Below are 19,047 nucleotides of genomic sequence, written 5' to 3'. Positions count from 1 at the left end.
CCTTTTGAGTACAGAACTTCATGACGACTTCTCCCGGCCATGAGTTAAAGCAGCTGAATTTGCACCCAGATGTCTTCAGATCCTTGCAGCACATCTCCACAGCGCACCCCTAAAAATACCACAGTCACTTTATTATGCCCCTTAGATAATAACCTATATCCTGCATTGTACTTTTATACAATATATACCCCCTCATAACACAAGTAACCAAACTGTGCCCCCCATATGTAGCATATATACCCCTCACACCACAACTAACCACACTGTACCCCCACATATATCATATATACCCCTCACACCACAACTAACCACACTATGCCTCCACATATATCATATATACCTCTCACACCACAACTGACCACACTGTGCCCCCCACATATATCATATATACCTCTCACACCACAACTAACCACACTGTGCCCCCACATATATCATATATACCCCTCACACCACAACTGACCACACTGTACCCCCACATATATCATATATACCCCTCACACCACAACTGACCACACTATGCCTCCACATATATCATATATACCTCTCACACCACAACTGACCACACTGTGCCCCCCACATATATCATATATACCTCTCACACCACAACTAACCACACTGTGCCCCCACATATATCATATATACCCCTCACACCACAACTGACCACACTGTACCCCCACATATATCATATATACCCCTCACACCACAACTGACCACACTGTGCCCCCACATATATCATATATACCCCTCACACCACAACTGACCACACTGTGCCCCCACATATATCATATATACCCCTCACACCACAACTGACCACACTGTACCCCCACATATATCATATATACCCCTCACACCACACCTGACCACACTGTGCCCCACATATATCATAAATACCCCTCACACCACAACTGTCCACACTGTGCCCCCACATATATCATATATACCCCTCACACCACACCTGACCACACTATGCCTCCACATATATCATATATACCTCTCACACCACAACTGACCACACTGTACCCCCACATATATCATATATACCCCTCACACCACAACTAACCACACTATGCCTCCACATATATCATATATACCTCTCACACCACAACTGACCACACTGTGCCCCCCACATATATCATATATACCTCTCACACCACAACTGAGCACACTGTGCCCCCACATATATCATATATACCCCTCACACCACAACTGACCACACTGTACTCCCACATATATCATATATACCACTCACACCACAACTGACCACACTGTGCCCCTACATTATCATATATACCCCTCACACCACAACTGACCACACTGTGCCCCCACATATATCATATATACCCCTCACACCACAACTAACCACACTATGCCTCCACATATATCATATATACCCCTCACACCACAACTGACCACACTGTGCCCCCACATATATCATATATACCCCTCACACCACAACTGAGCACACTGTACCCCCACATATATCATATATATCCTCACACCACAACTGACCACACTGTACCCCCACATATATCATATATTCCCCTCACACCACAACTGACCACACTGTACCCCCACATATATCATATATACCCCTCACACCACAACTGACCACACTGTGCCCCCACATATATCGTATATACCCCTCACACCACAACTGATCACACTGTGCCCCCACATATATCATATATACCCCTCACACCACAACTGATCACACTGTGCCCCCACATATATCATATATACCCCTCACACCACAACTGATCACACTGTGCCCCCCACATATATCATATATACCCCTCACACCACAACTGATCACACTGTGCCCCCACATATATCATATATACCCCTCACACCACAACTGACCACACTGTGCCCCCACATATATCATATATACCCCTCACACCACAACTATTCACACTGTGCCCCACATATATCACATATACCCATCACACCACAACTGACCACACTGTGCCCCCACATATACCATATATACCCCTCACACCACAACTGATCACACTGTGCCCCCACATATATCATATATACCCCTCACACCACAACTGACCACACTGTGCCCCCACATATATCATATATACCCCTCACACCACAACTGATCACACTGTGCCCCCACATATATCATATATACCCCTCACACCACAACTGACCACACTGTACCCCCACATATATCATATATACCCCTCACACCACAATTGACCACACTGTACCCCCACATATATCATATATACCCCTCACACCACAACTGACCACACTGTACCCCCACATATATCATATATACCCCTCACACCACTACTGACCACACTGTGCCCCCACATATATCATGTATACCCCTCACACCACAACTGACCACACTGTGCTCCCACATATATCATATATACCCCTCACACCACAATTGACCACACTGTGCCCCCACATATATCATATATACCCCTCACACCACAACTGATCACACTGTACCCCCACATATATCATATATACCCCTCACACCACAACTGATCACACTGTACCCCCACATATATCATATATACCCCTCACACCACAACTGACCACACTGTACCCCACATATATCATATATACCCCTCACACCACAACTGACCACACTGTGCACCCACATATATCATTCATATCCCTCACACCACAACTGACCATACTGTACCCCCACATATGTCATATATACCCCTCATACCACAACTGACCACACTGTGCCATCCACATATTATATATACCCCTCACACCACAACTGACCACACTGTGCTCCCCCCAAATATCGTATATATCCTCACACCACAACTGACCACACTGTGCCCCCATATATATCATATATACCCCTCACACCACAACTGACCACACTGTGCCACCACATATATCATATATACCCCTCACACCACAACTGACCACACTGTGCTCCCCCCAAATATCGTATATATCCTCACACCACAACTGACCACACTGTGCCCCCATATATATCATATATACCCCTCACACCACAACTGACCACACTGTGCCCCCACATATATAATATATACCCCTCACACCACAACTGACCACACTGTGCCCCCACATATATAATATATACCCCTCACACCACAACTGACCACACTGTGCCCCCACATATATCATATATTCCCCTCACACCACAACTGACCACACTGTGCCCCCACATATATCATATATACCCCTCACACCACAACTGACCACACAGTACCCCCACATATATCATATATTCCCCTCACACCACAACTGACCACACTGTACCCCCAAATATCGTATATATCCTCACACCACAACTGACCACACTGTGCTCCCCCCATATATCAAATATATCCCTCACACCACAACTGACCACACTGTGCCCCCACATATATCCCCCTCACACCACAACTGACCACACTGTGCCCCCACATATATCATATATACCCCTCACACCACAACTGACCACACTGTGCCCCCACATATATCATATATACCCCTCACACCACAACTGACCGCACTGTGCCCCCACATATATCATATATACCCCTCACACCACAACTCACCACACTGTGCCCCCACATATATCATATATACCCCTCACACCACAACTGACCACACTGTGCTCCCACATATATCATATATACCCCACACACCACAACTGCCCACACTGTGCCCCCACATATATCATATATACCCCTCACACCACAACTGACCACACTGTGCCCCCACATATATCATATATATCCCTCACACCACAACTGACCACACTGTGCTCCCACATATATCATATATACCCCTCACACCACAACTGCCCACACTGCAGAGACCACATATATCATATATACCCCTCACACCACAACTGACCACACTGTGCTCCCATATATATCATATATACCCCTCACACCACAACTGCCCACACTGCAGAGACCACATATATCATATATACCCCTCACACCACAACTGACCACACTGTGCTCCCATATATATCATATATACCCCTCACACCACAACTGACCACACTGTGCCCCCACATATATCATATATACCCCTCACACCACAACTGACCACACTGTGCCCCCACATATATCATATATACCCCTCACACCACAACTGACCACACTGTACCCCCACATATATCATATATACCCCTCACACCACAACTGATCACACTGTGCCCCCACATATATCATATATTCCCCTCACACCACAACTGACCACACTGTGCCCCCACATATATCATATATACCCCTCACACCACAACTGCCCACACTGTGCCCCCACATATATCATATATATCCTCACACCACAACTGACCACACTGTGCCCCCACATATATCATAGATACCCCTCACACCACAACTGACCACACTGTGCCCCCACATATATCATATATACCCCTCACACCACAACTGACCACACTGTGCCCCCACATATATCATATACACCCCTCACACCACAACTGACCACACTGTGCTCCCACATATATCATATATACCCCTCACACCACAACTGCCCACACTGTGCCCCCACATATATCATATATACCCCTCACACCACAACTGACCACACTGTGCCCCCACATATATCATATATACCCCTCACACCACAACTGACCACACTGTGCCCCCACATATATCATATACACCCCTCACACCACAACTGACCACACTGTGCTCCCACATATATCATATATACCCCTCACACCACAACTGACCACACTGTGCCCCACATATATCATATATACCCCTCACACCACAACTGACCACACTGTGCTCCCACATATATCATATATACCCCTCACACCACAACTGACCACACTGTGCCCCACATATATCATATATACCCCTCACACCACAACTGACCACACTGTGCTCCCACATATATCATATATACCCCTCACACCACAACTGACCACACTGTACCCCCACATATATCATATATACCCTCACATCACACTGCAGAGACCACATACGTAATATCAGAAGACTTGGCGATAAGCCAATGACTCACACAGAAAACATGGAGGACCCCAGCGCCTTCTCTGCTGTACATTACTGCTTGTGGGGTTAGTGAGGATCCCATGGCGCTCCCCTGCTACATAAACAAGGACATGACAATTGCAGATGGACAGACTGTGCACTTACAAGGAAGAGAAAAACGGCTTCACAAAGTTTCATTTCTAAGAAATAAAAATAAATTCCTATTCTTTGAAGATTGAATCTTTTCTGCTGGAGACCTCGCGCCTCCCCCGCGCCTCCCCCGCGTTGTGGTTGTAATTCTGGTCCTGGAATTCCTCAGCGCTTGTGTCTTCTCCTGGATGATTTCGGTTATTCGTGGCCTCGTCAGATCTCGCTTGTGTTTGCATTTTTCTGTGTTGCTACCTGCTCTCAGCAGCGCCCCCCAGAGGCAGGGGATGGGGGCTGATTCCTTCCATCACTTCTGTAGGTGACTTTCAGTTGGTTATTTTTGGGAGGGATCTCACGGGCAGCAGAGGTGGTGACACCGGAGCTTTCAGCAGCTCATTCATGTTGGTAGCCGGTAGAGATGTCACACGGACGATCACTCGACCTCCACATCCATCCGGTTATTGGAATAATGCAGAACGTGGAGGTAGAATCGGACGCCTCTCTGGGTGCCGCAACTTCAATCCCCATGGGCACTGGTGCACCCCCCAGCCTCGTCACCGGCACTGGTGTACCCCCCCAGCCTCGTCACCGGCACTGGTGTACCCCCCCAGCCTCGTCACCGGCACTGGTGTACCCCCCCCAGCCTCGTCACCGGCACTGGTGTACCCCCCCAGCCTCGTCACCGGCACTGGTGTACCCCCCCAGCCTCGTCACCGGCACTGGTGTACCCCCCCCAGCCTCGTCACCGGCACTGGTGTACCCCCCCAGCCTCGTCACCGGCACTGGTGTACCCCCCCCAGCCTCGTCACCGGCACTGGTGTACCCCCCCCAGCCTCGTCACCGGCACTGGTGTACCCCCCCCCCAGCCTCGTCACCGGCACTGGTGCACCCCCCAGCCTCGTCACCGGCACTGGTGCACCCCCCAGCCTCGTCACCGGCACTGGTGCACCCCCCAGCCTCGTCACCGGCACTGGTGCACCCCCCAGCCTCGTCACCGGCACTGGTGCACCCCCCAGCCTCGTCACCGGCACTGGTGCACCCCCCAGCCTCGTCACCGGCACTGGTGCACCCCCGTCACGGCTCCTTAGTTTTAGGTAATTTTGCCTAATTTTCACAACTCAGTCTAATGAAAGTCAATCCTGCAGCTCATTTCATGGATCTGATATTGATGGATAATTGAATCTGTCCTAACATCTCCTGACCATGTGATACCTGATCCAACGATCACTAAAGACCTTTGGGCCACAGTTACAACCTCAACCCACGAACTAGACCTGAAGAAGCACTCTGCATACTGCGAAACGCGTTGTCAATAGCTTTTCCTAATAAAGAAACCCTCATTTTTGAGCACCAGCGCCCTATGAACGTCTCTTTTTCCCACCTGGGGAGTCAAAAACAGTAACCCACCCTCCATCACCTACCTGATCCAACGATGACTGTGGTGAATGTATAGTCCTCCTTTACATTCATAATCAGCCATAAACTCTCCCTTCTAGTACAAACTGGCCACTTTCAGATATAAATGAAAGGTTAGGACGCAGGGAAGAGTCTGTGCAGAAAGTGTGACCGTCCACACCACTCCAGACCACAGGTCCTGTGCCTAGGACCACAGGGGAAGGGTAATACAGGGGACTTAAAGGGGTTTTCCCATCTGGGCAGTCACATTTAATGAAATCCATTTGCCATATGTAAACATTTCTTCTATTGGATGTTGTTAAAAAATGTTCCTGTGTGAAGATGATTTCTCATAAATGTAGTCATGTTGTCCCTTAGAAACGAGATAGCTTCCTTGGATACGACCACCTCACATTTTGGCAGGGGTGGCCAGACATGGGCTATTGAGTCCTGCCTGACCTCCTGGCTCCAGCGATCATTACCACAGAACGGGTGTGAGACCTACAGTAACTCCCGGACATTACATATACAAAAACCTTTTTGTTTCTTTGTGCAATCGCTCCAGCAGCGGTGGTCGTATCCAAGGACACAGTCTTGTTTCTAAGGGACCAAATCACTACATTTATGAGAAATTATCTTCACACAGAAACATTTTTTTTTTAATAACATCTAATTGAAGAAATGTTTATATATGGCAGATTAATGGCACTGAATGTGAATGCCCAGATGAGATGAGAAGACCCCTGTAAGGAATTAGATATTTCCTAATGACTCAGGCATAACGTGTAGTTACGAGGCCCCAATAACCGAATAGGATTAAGAGGGCTTATCCACATGTCTTTTACATTTCAGGACTCTAGTTGTTTGGGAACAACAACAGGGTCAGATGACATAACACCCCTGATTTTAGACCTTGCCACCCCAAATTTGGTACGAGGTGATAGAGGGCGGGGTATTTATTTCCCCCGCTGTATGTATTGTGTGTATATTCATTATCTGATAAGTATAAATGAGTCCTCTGCTTGGTGGGCTGTGGTATGAGGAATACTCCAGCCATTAAGTTAAAGGGTTAATGGCAATTAAAGCCTTTACAGTGTAAAAATAATAATACACTATCCCACCGCTGCCACCAAACTGTGATGAACCCCCCTCTGGAGTTATGTCACGGGGTGCACTTACACTAGAGAACCTCATAATTTAGCACCTACGCAATATGCGCGACTTTTCTCTAAATTTTACTCTCTCGTTCCTGGCAATCATTTCAATCATCACTGCCAGCACTTATACTTCTGTTATTAAATTATAACAATAAGGCAAATAAGGGCCTAAACAATTACAGAATACACAATAGATAGATAGAATAGATTTCGCTAACATTATGTTTTTGGACACTTAAGTTCTTTAAGGCTTATTACGTTTTAAGGGTTTAATACACAAAAGTGCAGTGCAAACATGAAAAATGGTTACAGTGAATATACACACAATACATGTATAAACAGTTATAAAAAGGGACAAAAACGGATAGCCTTACTATTGAATAGTAGCAGTTATTTGGCTGTGGACTTCCAATGGACAGATCTTCCGGGCAGCCCCTCTATGCAATGATGAATTCCCCAAGTGACTGACAACAGGTATTTGCATAGACACTAATTTATAGTTCCTGATTTTTCCTTCCACCCCACAACCGGTGATGTCACTGAGGGAGGAGTCTGCATATGCTAATGGACACTATACTGCCATTTATACTGCAGATTTATAGTAAAACATTAGTGGCCGTTCTTGTGTTGAAGGATCCTCTGCAAAGTATCTTTTGTGGGAGCCTCAGCTTTGGAGTGTGGGATTAGTAATGATCCCGGTGCCTAAGGGTGCCGTACGGTGTCCAATCTAGACACTTCATCGGGTTCTACACATTGGGGGTCATTTACTAAGGGTTCGAATGCCGCACTTTTCGTTGGGTTTCCCGAATATTTCTCTTTTGCCCTGAATTGCCCCGGGGTTTTGGAGCACGCAATCAGATTGTGACGCATCGGTGCCGGCTTGCATGCGACATAAATCGGGGGACGTGGCCGTCGGAGAACCCGACGGATTCGGATAAACTGCGAAATTTAAAAAAGGAAATGTGTTGCAAGATCAGCACTTACATGCACCAGGAAGAAGATGGTGAACTCCGGCGGACCCCGGCGCAGCAGCGACACCTGCAGGATATCGGGCGCACAATCTTAGTGAATCGCGGCAGCTCCGAATCCTCGTCGGACAATGAGCTGCGGGATCACGAAGGGACCGGGTAAGTAAATCTGCCCCATTATATTGAATTCACATTTTTATAGAGTATTGTCTCGTGTTGCGGCTTTTGTCACTTCCTACACGACATCGCACTCAGTGGAGGGCTAAATAAACATTGTAATAATATTAAAGATGGCTTTCTCCAGCATCGCCTCTCCCATTGCACCTGTCACCATAAAAATAATCCAAAATTACTCCGACATTTAACAAAAGACGTCCACAATCGTTTTGAAACATTGGGGCTCATTTACTAAGGGTCTGCGCGATTCAGTCGGGTATCCCGACGATTTGCGCCGAATTCCACCGGGATTTTGGCGCACACGATCGGATTTTGGCGCAATCGTGTCGGGTTGCATGTGACGGAAATCGGGGGTGTGGCCGTCGAAAAAACCAGACGGATTTGGAAAACCTGTGGTATTTAAAAAAAAAAAAAAAAAAGACATGCTTGCTTGACATGCACTTACCTGCACCAGGAAATAGAAGGTGAACTCCAGTGAACCTCGGCGCAGCAGCGACACCTAGTGGATATTGGCAGACCCGAATCAGCGTCGGAGAACCTGCCACTGGATCGCGACAGGACCGGGTAAGTAAATGTGCCCCAATGCGTAGACGTAAAGTCTTTTTGATGTACAAATTAAAAACTATAGATCCCTATGAAATGAAACAATCATAGTAGCCCTATTTATGGTGGATGTACAGATATATGGGCGTATATATATATTATTGTGAGACACTGAAGGGGTTATCTGTGGATGGGCGGTATGTTTCCCCTAGGTTTTCCTACTATGCAAGGCCTTAGTGCTGAGGTTGAGTTGTCCAGTACCTTGGACACAGGTGGTGGGAGCAGCCTAATCAGCCTGCATAAAGCTGCTGAGCAGAGCTAAGAGCGGTGTGGCTCTGAAAGGAGGCTGGAGAGCACACACAGACTGACTTTGCCTGGAGCAGCAGTCTTTTATGTTCTAGTGGTGAGTTAGAATAACTCTGTTTAGTTAGCACCCTGATTTTGTTTATGTTTGATGCCTGAATGTGAAGGCTGTTCTATTTTGTACCTGCTCCTGGAATAAACGCAGGTGAGACCTGTTTTGGACAAAACTTTGGTGTCCCTGTCATGGACTGCATCACGAATCACCACTACCACGGTCTCTACTGGGCCAAATCTCCCACAATATATATATGTATATGTGATGGGCAGCACTCCTGGGATTTGCATCCATTTATATTTTAATTGTTGTGCTGCTTTTCACTGTATACATTTTTTGTATTGATGGAACAAGTCAAACCCCTTAACCCTATGCGATCCGGTCATTGGGGCCTCATAACTACAAATTAAATCAGAGCTATTAAGAAATATGTAAATCCTTTAGTCCCCTGTGTTACCCTTCCCCCGGCTCCTCCCCTTTGGTCCCAGGCACAGGACCTGTGGTTTGGAGCGGTGTGGATGGTCACACTCTCTGCACAGACTCTTCACTGCATCCTTTGAGCTTCAGACCCGTGGGCCACCGGCACCGGATCGGATCTCTACCTGAAACCTTACGTGTCATTTAGATTTCCAAACCAGGCTTTGTACTAGAAGGCAGAGTTTATGGCTGACTCTGATTATGGATGTAACGACGAGCTACGGCTATATTTATACTCTCACCACGAGGACCAACATTAAACTCCCCACAAATATCGTGTGGTCTTACCACGCTGTACGAGACTTGTTCACAGCAGGTCGGAGAGGAGAACAGGGATTGAAGCTTTTGGAATCTTTTGGCCAGAAATTTCCGGATCTGGAACGATAGACGTGACACTGAATATCCATCACTCCGTCCTACAAGTCAGCGCTCTGTCCTTACAGTATCTGTGCACTTACCCTTCTGTCCAGGAGACATCCAAAGATCAAGATGATCACACCCTGAAAAAGGAGGGCACAATGTCAGAGCAGAGGCTTCATGTGTGGTGGTGTCTATGAACTCAAGAAGATGTTGGATGGGAAAGGACTGGATGGCGTTTTATGGGTTAAACTGAGTGACCTGGAAAGAGGAGTGATGGATGAGCGTAGCCGGGGGGAATCCGATGTGTAAGCAGAGGAAATACGATAAAGCTCCAGTGAAATCTAGATCTACAGCTGGAGCGTCGTCACTGCCAATTGTGTAATTTTTGGACATACTGGACAGAGGTTTTAACGACAGAAATTAGGAATAACTGGAAATAGCTTTTCTTTGAGGCAGACGACATACAAAATTGTACAGGGATGTAACGAAAGAAGGATCGGACAAGTTGGATGTCATCATACCCATCCTTTCTATCATGGGAGATAAGCCACTGATCAGAGGGGTCCTGAGAGCAGGGCCGGTGTTAGGGGGCGGCACACTGGGCATTTGCCCAGGGACCCCTGTTCTAAAGGGGCCCCCTGCATGTGGATTTTTGTGGGCAGAGGATGTATTGTTTTTTTGTAGGGAACCCTTTTTCTGGCTCCCGCTTATCCCCATTAGAGAACAGTGTACACATTGCCAAAGAGTTTTTATAGTAAAACTGGCTTCTGCTGATGAAAGTTTAGCTTTCTGTATGCAGAGCTGTGTCCCTAGGAGTAGGCAGACATGTATGATGTCCTCAGGGAGGAAGCGTATGGGGGAGAAGATATGGGGGACATGGGAGGGGCCATATAGGGGGTGGGGGCAGACATGTATGACATCCTGAGGGGGGAGGAGATATGGGAGAATTTCGGGACACTGCTCTGCACAAAGAAATGTAAACTTTCATCTAAAATATCTAAATAAAAGTCAGGTTTACTATAAAAACTCTTGTGTACACTATTATCTATGGGGACATGGGGGAGCTTAAAAATGGGCTCCTGATGACAGGTTTAATACCCTGTGTTTGATTGCTTATCACCTACCTCCTGTCTATAAATCTATCATCTATCTGTCTAGTTATCATCTCCTATAATCTGTCTATCTAACCAGTTATCTATCCAGCTCTTTGTCCATGTATCTATATATCTATTATCTACCCATCTATCAATCAAACTTCTACCTCTTATTTACTGTATCTATCATCTACTTTATATTTCTCTATCATCTATCTATAAATCTCTATCATCTTGCACATTTATCATCCATCTCCCCTATAACATTCTCCTACAGTCCCATATTACAGATACTTACCTACTACTGTGTGTAACTACAATGTGTTATTACTGTTACAGGAGCCTCTTACTGACTGTGACTCTTCATACAATATTTGATTTTGGGGCCCCACTTTTAGTTTTGCCCAGGGCCACTCTTTGTCTAGCCCTGCTGCCTGAGGGGGCCGTGGTGGTAATAGTCCACTCCTTCTTCCTCCCTCACACAAAGGTTGTGAACCCTCAAAGATCTTACCTGGAAAGAATTGAGCACTTTAAGGGCATAAACAAAGAACTCGTGGACTTTCTCCAACCACATCTCTGACTCCAGAAACCACGTTATGCCAAACAGTGATGTTAAACATGCAAGTGCCCTGGCCACCAGGGATTTAGTGTCTCCCTCATCCTCCGGCTCTTCAGCTTCAGGGGGTCGTAATAACTTCCAGACCATCGCACCAATTGTAAAGGAATTGAGTACAACAACCAGAAGAGTGGGACCTTCAAAGGCGAATACGGCTCCATCTTCTCGATTCAAAAAGCAGGTCCCCTCCGTGAGGTATCCTTCGTTGGGGTATTCAACCCCTATGGTCACACTGGCAACGATGAGTGGACAGATATAACCAATGCCTATCATGGCCACAATGACAGCGGCTTTGAAAAGTTGGAAAGTGAAGACGAGCTCGTAAAGAAGGATCAACCCTTGGATCAGCATCCAGAATAAGCTGGCCAGATAGAAGACGTGCTGGAAGAAGGCAGCCGAGATGCAAAGATGGTTGGTGTGACTAACAGATATGAAGGTAGACACCAAAAACCAAACATCGGCAATGATCCTGGAGACACTAATGTTGATCAAAGTCACCTGTCGATAGAAAGTGATGTCATCCTTCACCACGAGCCTCCACTCTATTATGTAGACAATGAAGCAGATAAGAAGGCTGAAGATGGACAGACTAGCTCCAACCTGGCTGAGAATCTCCAAAGCATCCTCCTCCAATTCATCTCCAAAAACACCAAGTGACCTCAAGACTGAGCATGGCGCCACGTGTCTACACCTGCACACAACGCTGTGATCTACAGGCCGTGTCTGGCATCCTTCAGTGGACCATCCTCCAGATCCTTCAAAGAGACTGTTGTCCCAAAAGACACATTGGGCAGTAGTGACTTCTGTCTCATTGGGTTCCCTCATACGAAAGAAGGTCATATGTAAATCAGATTCTGTAATCGTCTCGGCCCCACCCTTCATGGTGTTGATTAGGACATGACTTTCCACACTGTGGTTGTGTCCTCTCACGCTCTCTCCAAAACTCCACGGAAGTATCTTGCCAAGGTTCATCAGGACCATATTTATTATAGTGATCTTACCACTGGGCTTCATTGCTATATTTTTAATGACCACTTCAATGTTGGGTGTTGTACTGAAGGAAATGTTATACTCGGTCCATGCCGAAGAGTCTAGGACCACGGTGCTCACGTGGAGGTTAGGCTGGATGAGCATGAGGGAGCTGGAATCGGTCTCGAAAAGTCTGGATATTACCTCCACTGACTGCAGGAACATGGAACCAAGGGAAGGTTGTCTTCTAAGTGCTGGTGTCCAGAATGTCTCCAAGTCAAAACTGAGCAGCCGGCTACACACTGTAACAAAATCCTGCACAGAAAGAAGATCCCATCAGTGATATCCAAAATCTTTAACAAAATTCAAAAACATAATACATATGAGGAGAGAGCACTGCCCAAAAGAACTTGCACCACCATATAGGTCGTTGTCTACATATTTTACAATGTAATACCCCACTCCAGCTCTTCCTCCCCTATCACAGCATTCACTCTCAGAGAAGGCAATGCTATGATTTCAGTGGAAAAGCACATTTGTTCCTGAACCTTTGTAGATGATATAACTAGGGCAGCGTAAGAAGCAGATCACATACGGAAGCCGTTTAGCCACTCCTTCTCTAGACGACATACTTACCAACATGGAAGAAGGGGGCAGTTGTATGTTATACTCTACACCGGCCCTGGAGAGTATCTTTATGGTTTCCACCACTGTGATGATATCCGAGGGGTGGCTGATGTAGTTTAAGCGCTGCATGGTGTAGTTCCTGAGAGTTTCCATAGTCAGTGAGATGTCCACCTCTGGTATTCCGACGCCACCGTTGAGCCTCTGATGGAGGAAGATTTTATGTTAATGTAGAGATTCTCCGATTTACATTCTATCTTGACCTTGACCTTGACCTGTTCTACCTGCCCTGACCTGCACCTGATTACCATATTGGCTCTGTGCTGCCTGTCCTGACTTATTCCTTAAGTATAGTAACCCACAAATCCTTAGTCCTAATATCAGCTTCCCTCCTGAATAAGTATCTGCCTCCTCCTTTGGGGATTTGCTCCAATGTCTCCTGAAACCACCACTGATTAGAGATTAGGCCAAGAGGTAGCGACCTGGTGGTTCTCTGCAGTGAAGTCCTGATACCTATAGAAAGGTTAAAGTTGATACCAGGGGAGACTTAAGTTGATTCTTTTAAAACATTGATTTGTGTCATGAGGTGGGGTCCTAGAGAAAGGGCAGTGGGGAGAAGGTCCTGCTGGGGCCAGTCGTCTTACAGCCAGTGACCGGAGAAAAGATCATGGGTAAAGATGAACACAGCTCTGTATACGAGGGGAGTATTAGACAAGAACATGGCATAATATGGAGATGAAATGGACCCACCTTCGCCTGCTCAAGTAGACTCCAGAGCCTGGTGTCCTCACAGGAGTCTTCAGGAGGTGCCCACTGACCGGTCGTTAGACAGCTTCTGGTTATCCTTCCCGTTTTACCTCTGGGACAGAGGATTTCAGCGTTGTGTCCGGCTTTGGTCACCTTCCATCTTCTATCTCCGTCAACAGAGCAGAACTTATCTGTGTCTTCACATGAAATACAGAAGCTATATGAGGCTGGAGAAGAGCGTAGAAGGAGAAATAGACAGCGGCCGGCACTTGTGAGGCTGCAGGGTGTAGGACAAGTGAAGTCTCTGGGTCCTGGTCAGGGTCTCAAGGAGCAAAACAATAATATAAAGCGAGGACCCAACAAGAGGGACCAGGGAGGGTCCAAACTATGAACTCCAATAGACCACACAACTTCTCTAGAGACTCTCCTCATGGATGTCACCTACCCGGGAAAAGGGTACTAAGCATATGTAAGAAAAGAGAGAACAAACCGACTTACCTCTAATAACCGCAACCTGGACACCAGACCGGACATCAGCACCAAAACCATCCCGAAATATACACGAGTAATACATGTCCTGCTCCGGGATCTCATCCATAGAGAAGGGATAACACCGCCAGTCACCTCTGTACACGGGATCTACACAGCAAGGAGCAGAGAACATTCACCTTCCCATATTCTTATAGCTAGTAGCAGTATCATACATAGGGGGCAGTATTATAGTAGTTATATTCCTGTACATAGGGGGCAGTATTATAGTAGTTATATTCCTGTACATAGGGGGCAGTATTATAGTAGTTATATTCCTGTACATAGGGGGCAGTATTATAGTAGTTATATTCCTGTACATAGTGGGCAGTATTATAGTAGTTATATTCCTGTACATAGGGGGCAGTATTATAGTAGTTATATTCCTGTACATAGTGGGCAGTATTATAGTAGTTATATTCCTGTACATAGGGGGCAGTATTATAGTAGTTATATTCCTGTACATAGGGGGCAGTATTATAGTAGTTATATTCTTGTACATAGGGGGCAGTATTATAGTAGTTATATTCTTGTACATAGGGGCAGTATTATAGTAGTTATATTCTTGTACATAGGGGGCAGTATTATAGTAGTTATATTCCTGTACATAGGGGGCAGTATTATAGTAGTTATATTCTTGTACATAGGGGGCAGTGTTATAGTAGTTATATTCCTGTACATAGGAGGCAGTATTATAGTAGTTATATTCTTGTACATAGGGGGCAGTATTATAGTAGTTATATTCTTGTACATAGGGGGCAGTATTATAGTAGTTATATTCCTGTACATAGGGGGCAGTATTATAGTAGTTATATTCTTGTACATAGGGGGCAGTATTATAGTAGTTATATTCTTGTACATAGGGGGCAGTATTATAGTAGTTATATTCTTGTACATAGGGGGCAGTATTATAGTAGTTATATTCCTGTACATAGGGGGCAGTATTATAGTAGTTATATTCTTGTACATAGGGGGCAGTATTATAGTAGTTATATTCCTGTACATAGGGGGCAGTATTATAGTAGTTATATCCCTGTACATAGGGGGCAGTATTATAGTAGTTATATTCTTGTACATAGGGGGCAGTATTATAGTAGTTATATCCCTGTACATAGGGGGCAGTATTATAGTAGTTATATCCCTGTACATAGGGGGCAGTATTATAGTAGTTATATCCCTGTACATAGGGGGCAGTATTATAGTAGTTATATTCTTGTACATAGGGGGCAGTATTATAGTAGTTATATCCCTGTACATAGGGGGCAGTATTATAGTAGTTATATCCCTGTACATAGGGGGCAGCATTATAGTAGTTATATTCATGTACATAAGGGGCAGCATTATAGTAGTTATATTCCTGTACATAGGGGGCAGTATTATAGTAGTTATATTCCTGTACATAGGGGGCAGTATTATAGTAGTTATATTCTTGTACATAGGGGGCAGTATTATAGTAGTTATATTCTTGTACATAGGGGGCAGTATTATAGTAGTTATATTCTTGTACATAGGGGCAGTATTATAGTAGTTATATTCTTGTACATAGGGGGCAGTATTATAGTAGTTATATTCCTGTACATAGGGGGCAGTATTATAGTAGTTATATTCTTGTACATAGGGGGCAGTGTTATAGTAGTTATATTCCTGTACATAGGAGGCAGTATTATAGTAGTTATATTCTTGTACATAGGGGGCAGTATTATAGTAGTTATATTCTTGTACATAGGGGGCAGTATTATAGTAGTTATATTCTTGTACATAGGGGGCAGTATTATAGTAGTTATATTCCTGTACATAGGGGGCAGTATTATAGTAGTTATATTCTTGTACATAGGGGGCAGTATTATAGTAGTTATATTCCTGTACATAGGGGGCAGTATTATAGTAGTTATATCCCTGTACATAGGGGGCAGCATTATAGTAGTTATATTCATGTACATAAGGGGCAGTATTATAGTAGTTATATTCCTGTACATAGGGGGCAGTATTATAGTAGTTATATTCCTGTACATAGGGGGCAGTATTATAGTAGTTATATTCTTGTACATAGGAGGCAGTATTATAGTAGTTATATTCTTGTACATAGGGGCAGTATTATAGTAGTTATATTCCTGTACATAGGGGGTAGTATTATAGTAGTTATATTCCTGTACATAGGGAGCAGTATTATAGTAGTTATATTCCTGTACATAGGGAGCAGTATTATAGTAGTTATATTCTTGTACATAGGGAGCAGTATTATAGTAGTTATATTCCTGTACATAGGAGGCAGTATTATAGTAGTTATATTCTTGTACATAGGGGCAGTATTATAGAAGTTATATTCTTGTACATAGGGGCAGTATTATAGCAGTTATATTCTTGTACATAGGGGGCAGTATTATAGTAGTTATATTCCTGTACATAGGGGGCAGTATTATAGTAGTTATATTCTTGTACATAGGGGGTAGTATTATAGTAGTTATATTCTTGTACATAGGGGGCAGTATTATAGTAGTTATATTCCTGTACATAGAGGGCGGTATTATAGTAGTTATATTCCTGTACATAGGGAGCAGTATTATAGTAGTTATATTCCTGTACATAGGGAGCAGTATTATAGTAGTTATATTCTTGTACATAGGGAGCAGTATTATAGTAGTTATATTCCTGTACATAGGAGGCAGTATTATAGTAGTTATATTCTTGTACATAGGGGCAGTATTATAGTAGTTATATTCTTGTACATAGGGGCAGTATTATAGCAGTTATATTCTTGTACATAGGGGGCAGTATTATAGTAGTTATATTCCTGTACATAGGGGGCAGTATTATAGTAGTTATATTCTTGTACATAGGGGGTAGTATTATAGTAGTTATATTCTTGTACATAGGGGGCAGTATTATAGTAGTTATATTCCTGTACATAGAGGGCGGTATTATAGTAGTTATTTTCCTGTACATAGGGGGCGGTATTATAGTAGTTATATTCCTGTACATAGGGGGCAGTATTATAGTAGTTATATTCCTGTACATAGGGGGCAGTATTATAGTAGTTATATTCCTGTACATAGGGGGCAGTATTATAGTAGTTATATTCCTGTACATAGGGGGCAGTATTATAGTAGTTATATTCCTGTACATAGGGGGCAGTATTATAGTAGTTATATTCTTGTACATAGGGGGCAGTATTATAGTAGTTATATTCTTGTACATAGGGGGCAGTATTATTGTAGTTATATTCCTGTACATAGGGGGCAGTATTATTGTAGTTATATTCTTGTACATAGGGGGCAGTATTATTGTAGTTATATTCTTGTACATAGCGGCAGTTATGAGGCTTAAATCTGCCTGAAGTAGTAGTTGCTATTCATCACCATCTGATTCTTGTCGCCTCTGACCTGAAATCTTGCGTCCCGGTTCCCAGAATACATTGTATGAGCTTCCGTCTTCCTGGATGCAGCACTCTAAGGTTATCCCAGTAAAGTTGGTTGAGTTCTTCCAGATAAAGACTTTTGGAGAGATTGGGACTATATCCTTGGAAGTCAGCGGAAACTGTACTTGATGACTTGTCTCCAAGTGGGATCCCTGATATTCATATCTGCACATGTAAAGTCCTGCGAGACAAGAGGCCAAGATGATGACTCCATAATCAAGGGAGACCAGGTCATAGGGGTTTAGACATTTTACCTTAGTACCAGCGACACCAGGTTACTGAACACTGGGACAACCCATAAACCACATGGATTGTTTGGGATCTAAACTGCTTAAAAACGCACAAGGGTGAAGAAGCAATAACCTGCCCCGGCCTGGCTACACAAACCATTGCACACGAGAGGAAGGGACTTAGGATCCACAACTACAGATCAGGATTCCAGAGACCAATAAATCAAGTAGCCTGATAACCAACAAGAACTTCAGTGATCTAGAAAGGAAACAACTTT

At 44.6% G+C, this 19,047-nt stretch overlaps 1 protein-coding gene across 1 annotated transcript; it reads right to left on the bottom strand.

Moving 5' to 3' along the window:
- Window positions 1-10,369: 10,369 nt before the first annotated feature.
- LOC140123011 (adhesion G-protein coupled receptor F3-like) lies at window positions 10,370-15,063 on the bottom strand. The gene is made up of 6 exons (XM_072144262.1): window positions 15,042-15,063; window positions 14,600-14,823; window positions 13,862-14,053; window positions 12,152-13,540; window positions 10,645-10,686; window positions 10,370-10,561 (listed from the first exon to the last, which is right to left on the bottom strand). Exons 1-6 carry the CDS (start codon window positions 15,061-15,063, stop codon window positions 10,370-10,372), a joined length of 2,061 nt encoding a protein of 686 aa, XP_072000363.1.
- Between the last annotated feature and the right edge of the window lie 3,984 nt (window positions 15,064-19,047).

The sequence above is a fragment of the Engystomops pustulosus genome, chromosome 3 (assembly GCF_040894005.1).
Source record: "Engystomops pustulosus chromosome 3, aEngPut4.maternal, whole genome shotgun sequence".
NCBI classification, from domain to species: Eukaryota; Metazoa; Chordata; class Amphibia; order Anura; family Leptodactylidae; genus Engystomops; species Engystomops pustulosus.
The sequence above is the reverse complement of the archived record's forward strand: the minus strand, read 5'-3'. Positions and strand labels throughout refer to the sequence as shown.

Bases quoted from the DNA above. Each gene is read 5' to 3' on its own strand.
- LOC140123011 (XM_072144262.1), bottom strand. From the start codon at position 15,063: ATGCTTAGTACCCTTTTCCCGG. The intron at 14,824-15,041 runs GTAGGTGACATC...GCTCTTCTCCAG, and splicing joins GCTTAGTACCCTTTTCCCGG to CCTCATATAGCTTCTGTATT. The intron at 10,562-10,644 runs GTAAGTGCACAG...CTATCGTTCCAG, and splicing joins GATGTCTCCTGGACAGAAGG to ATCCGGAAATTTCTGGCCAA.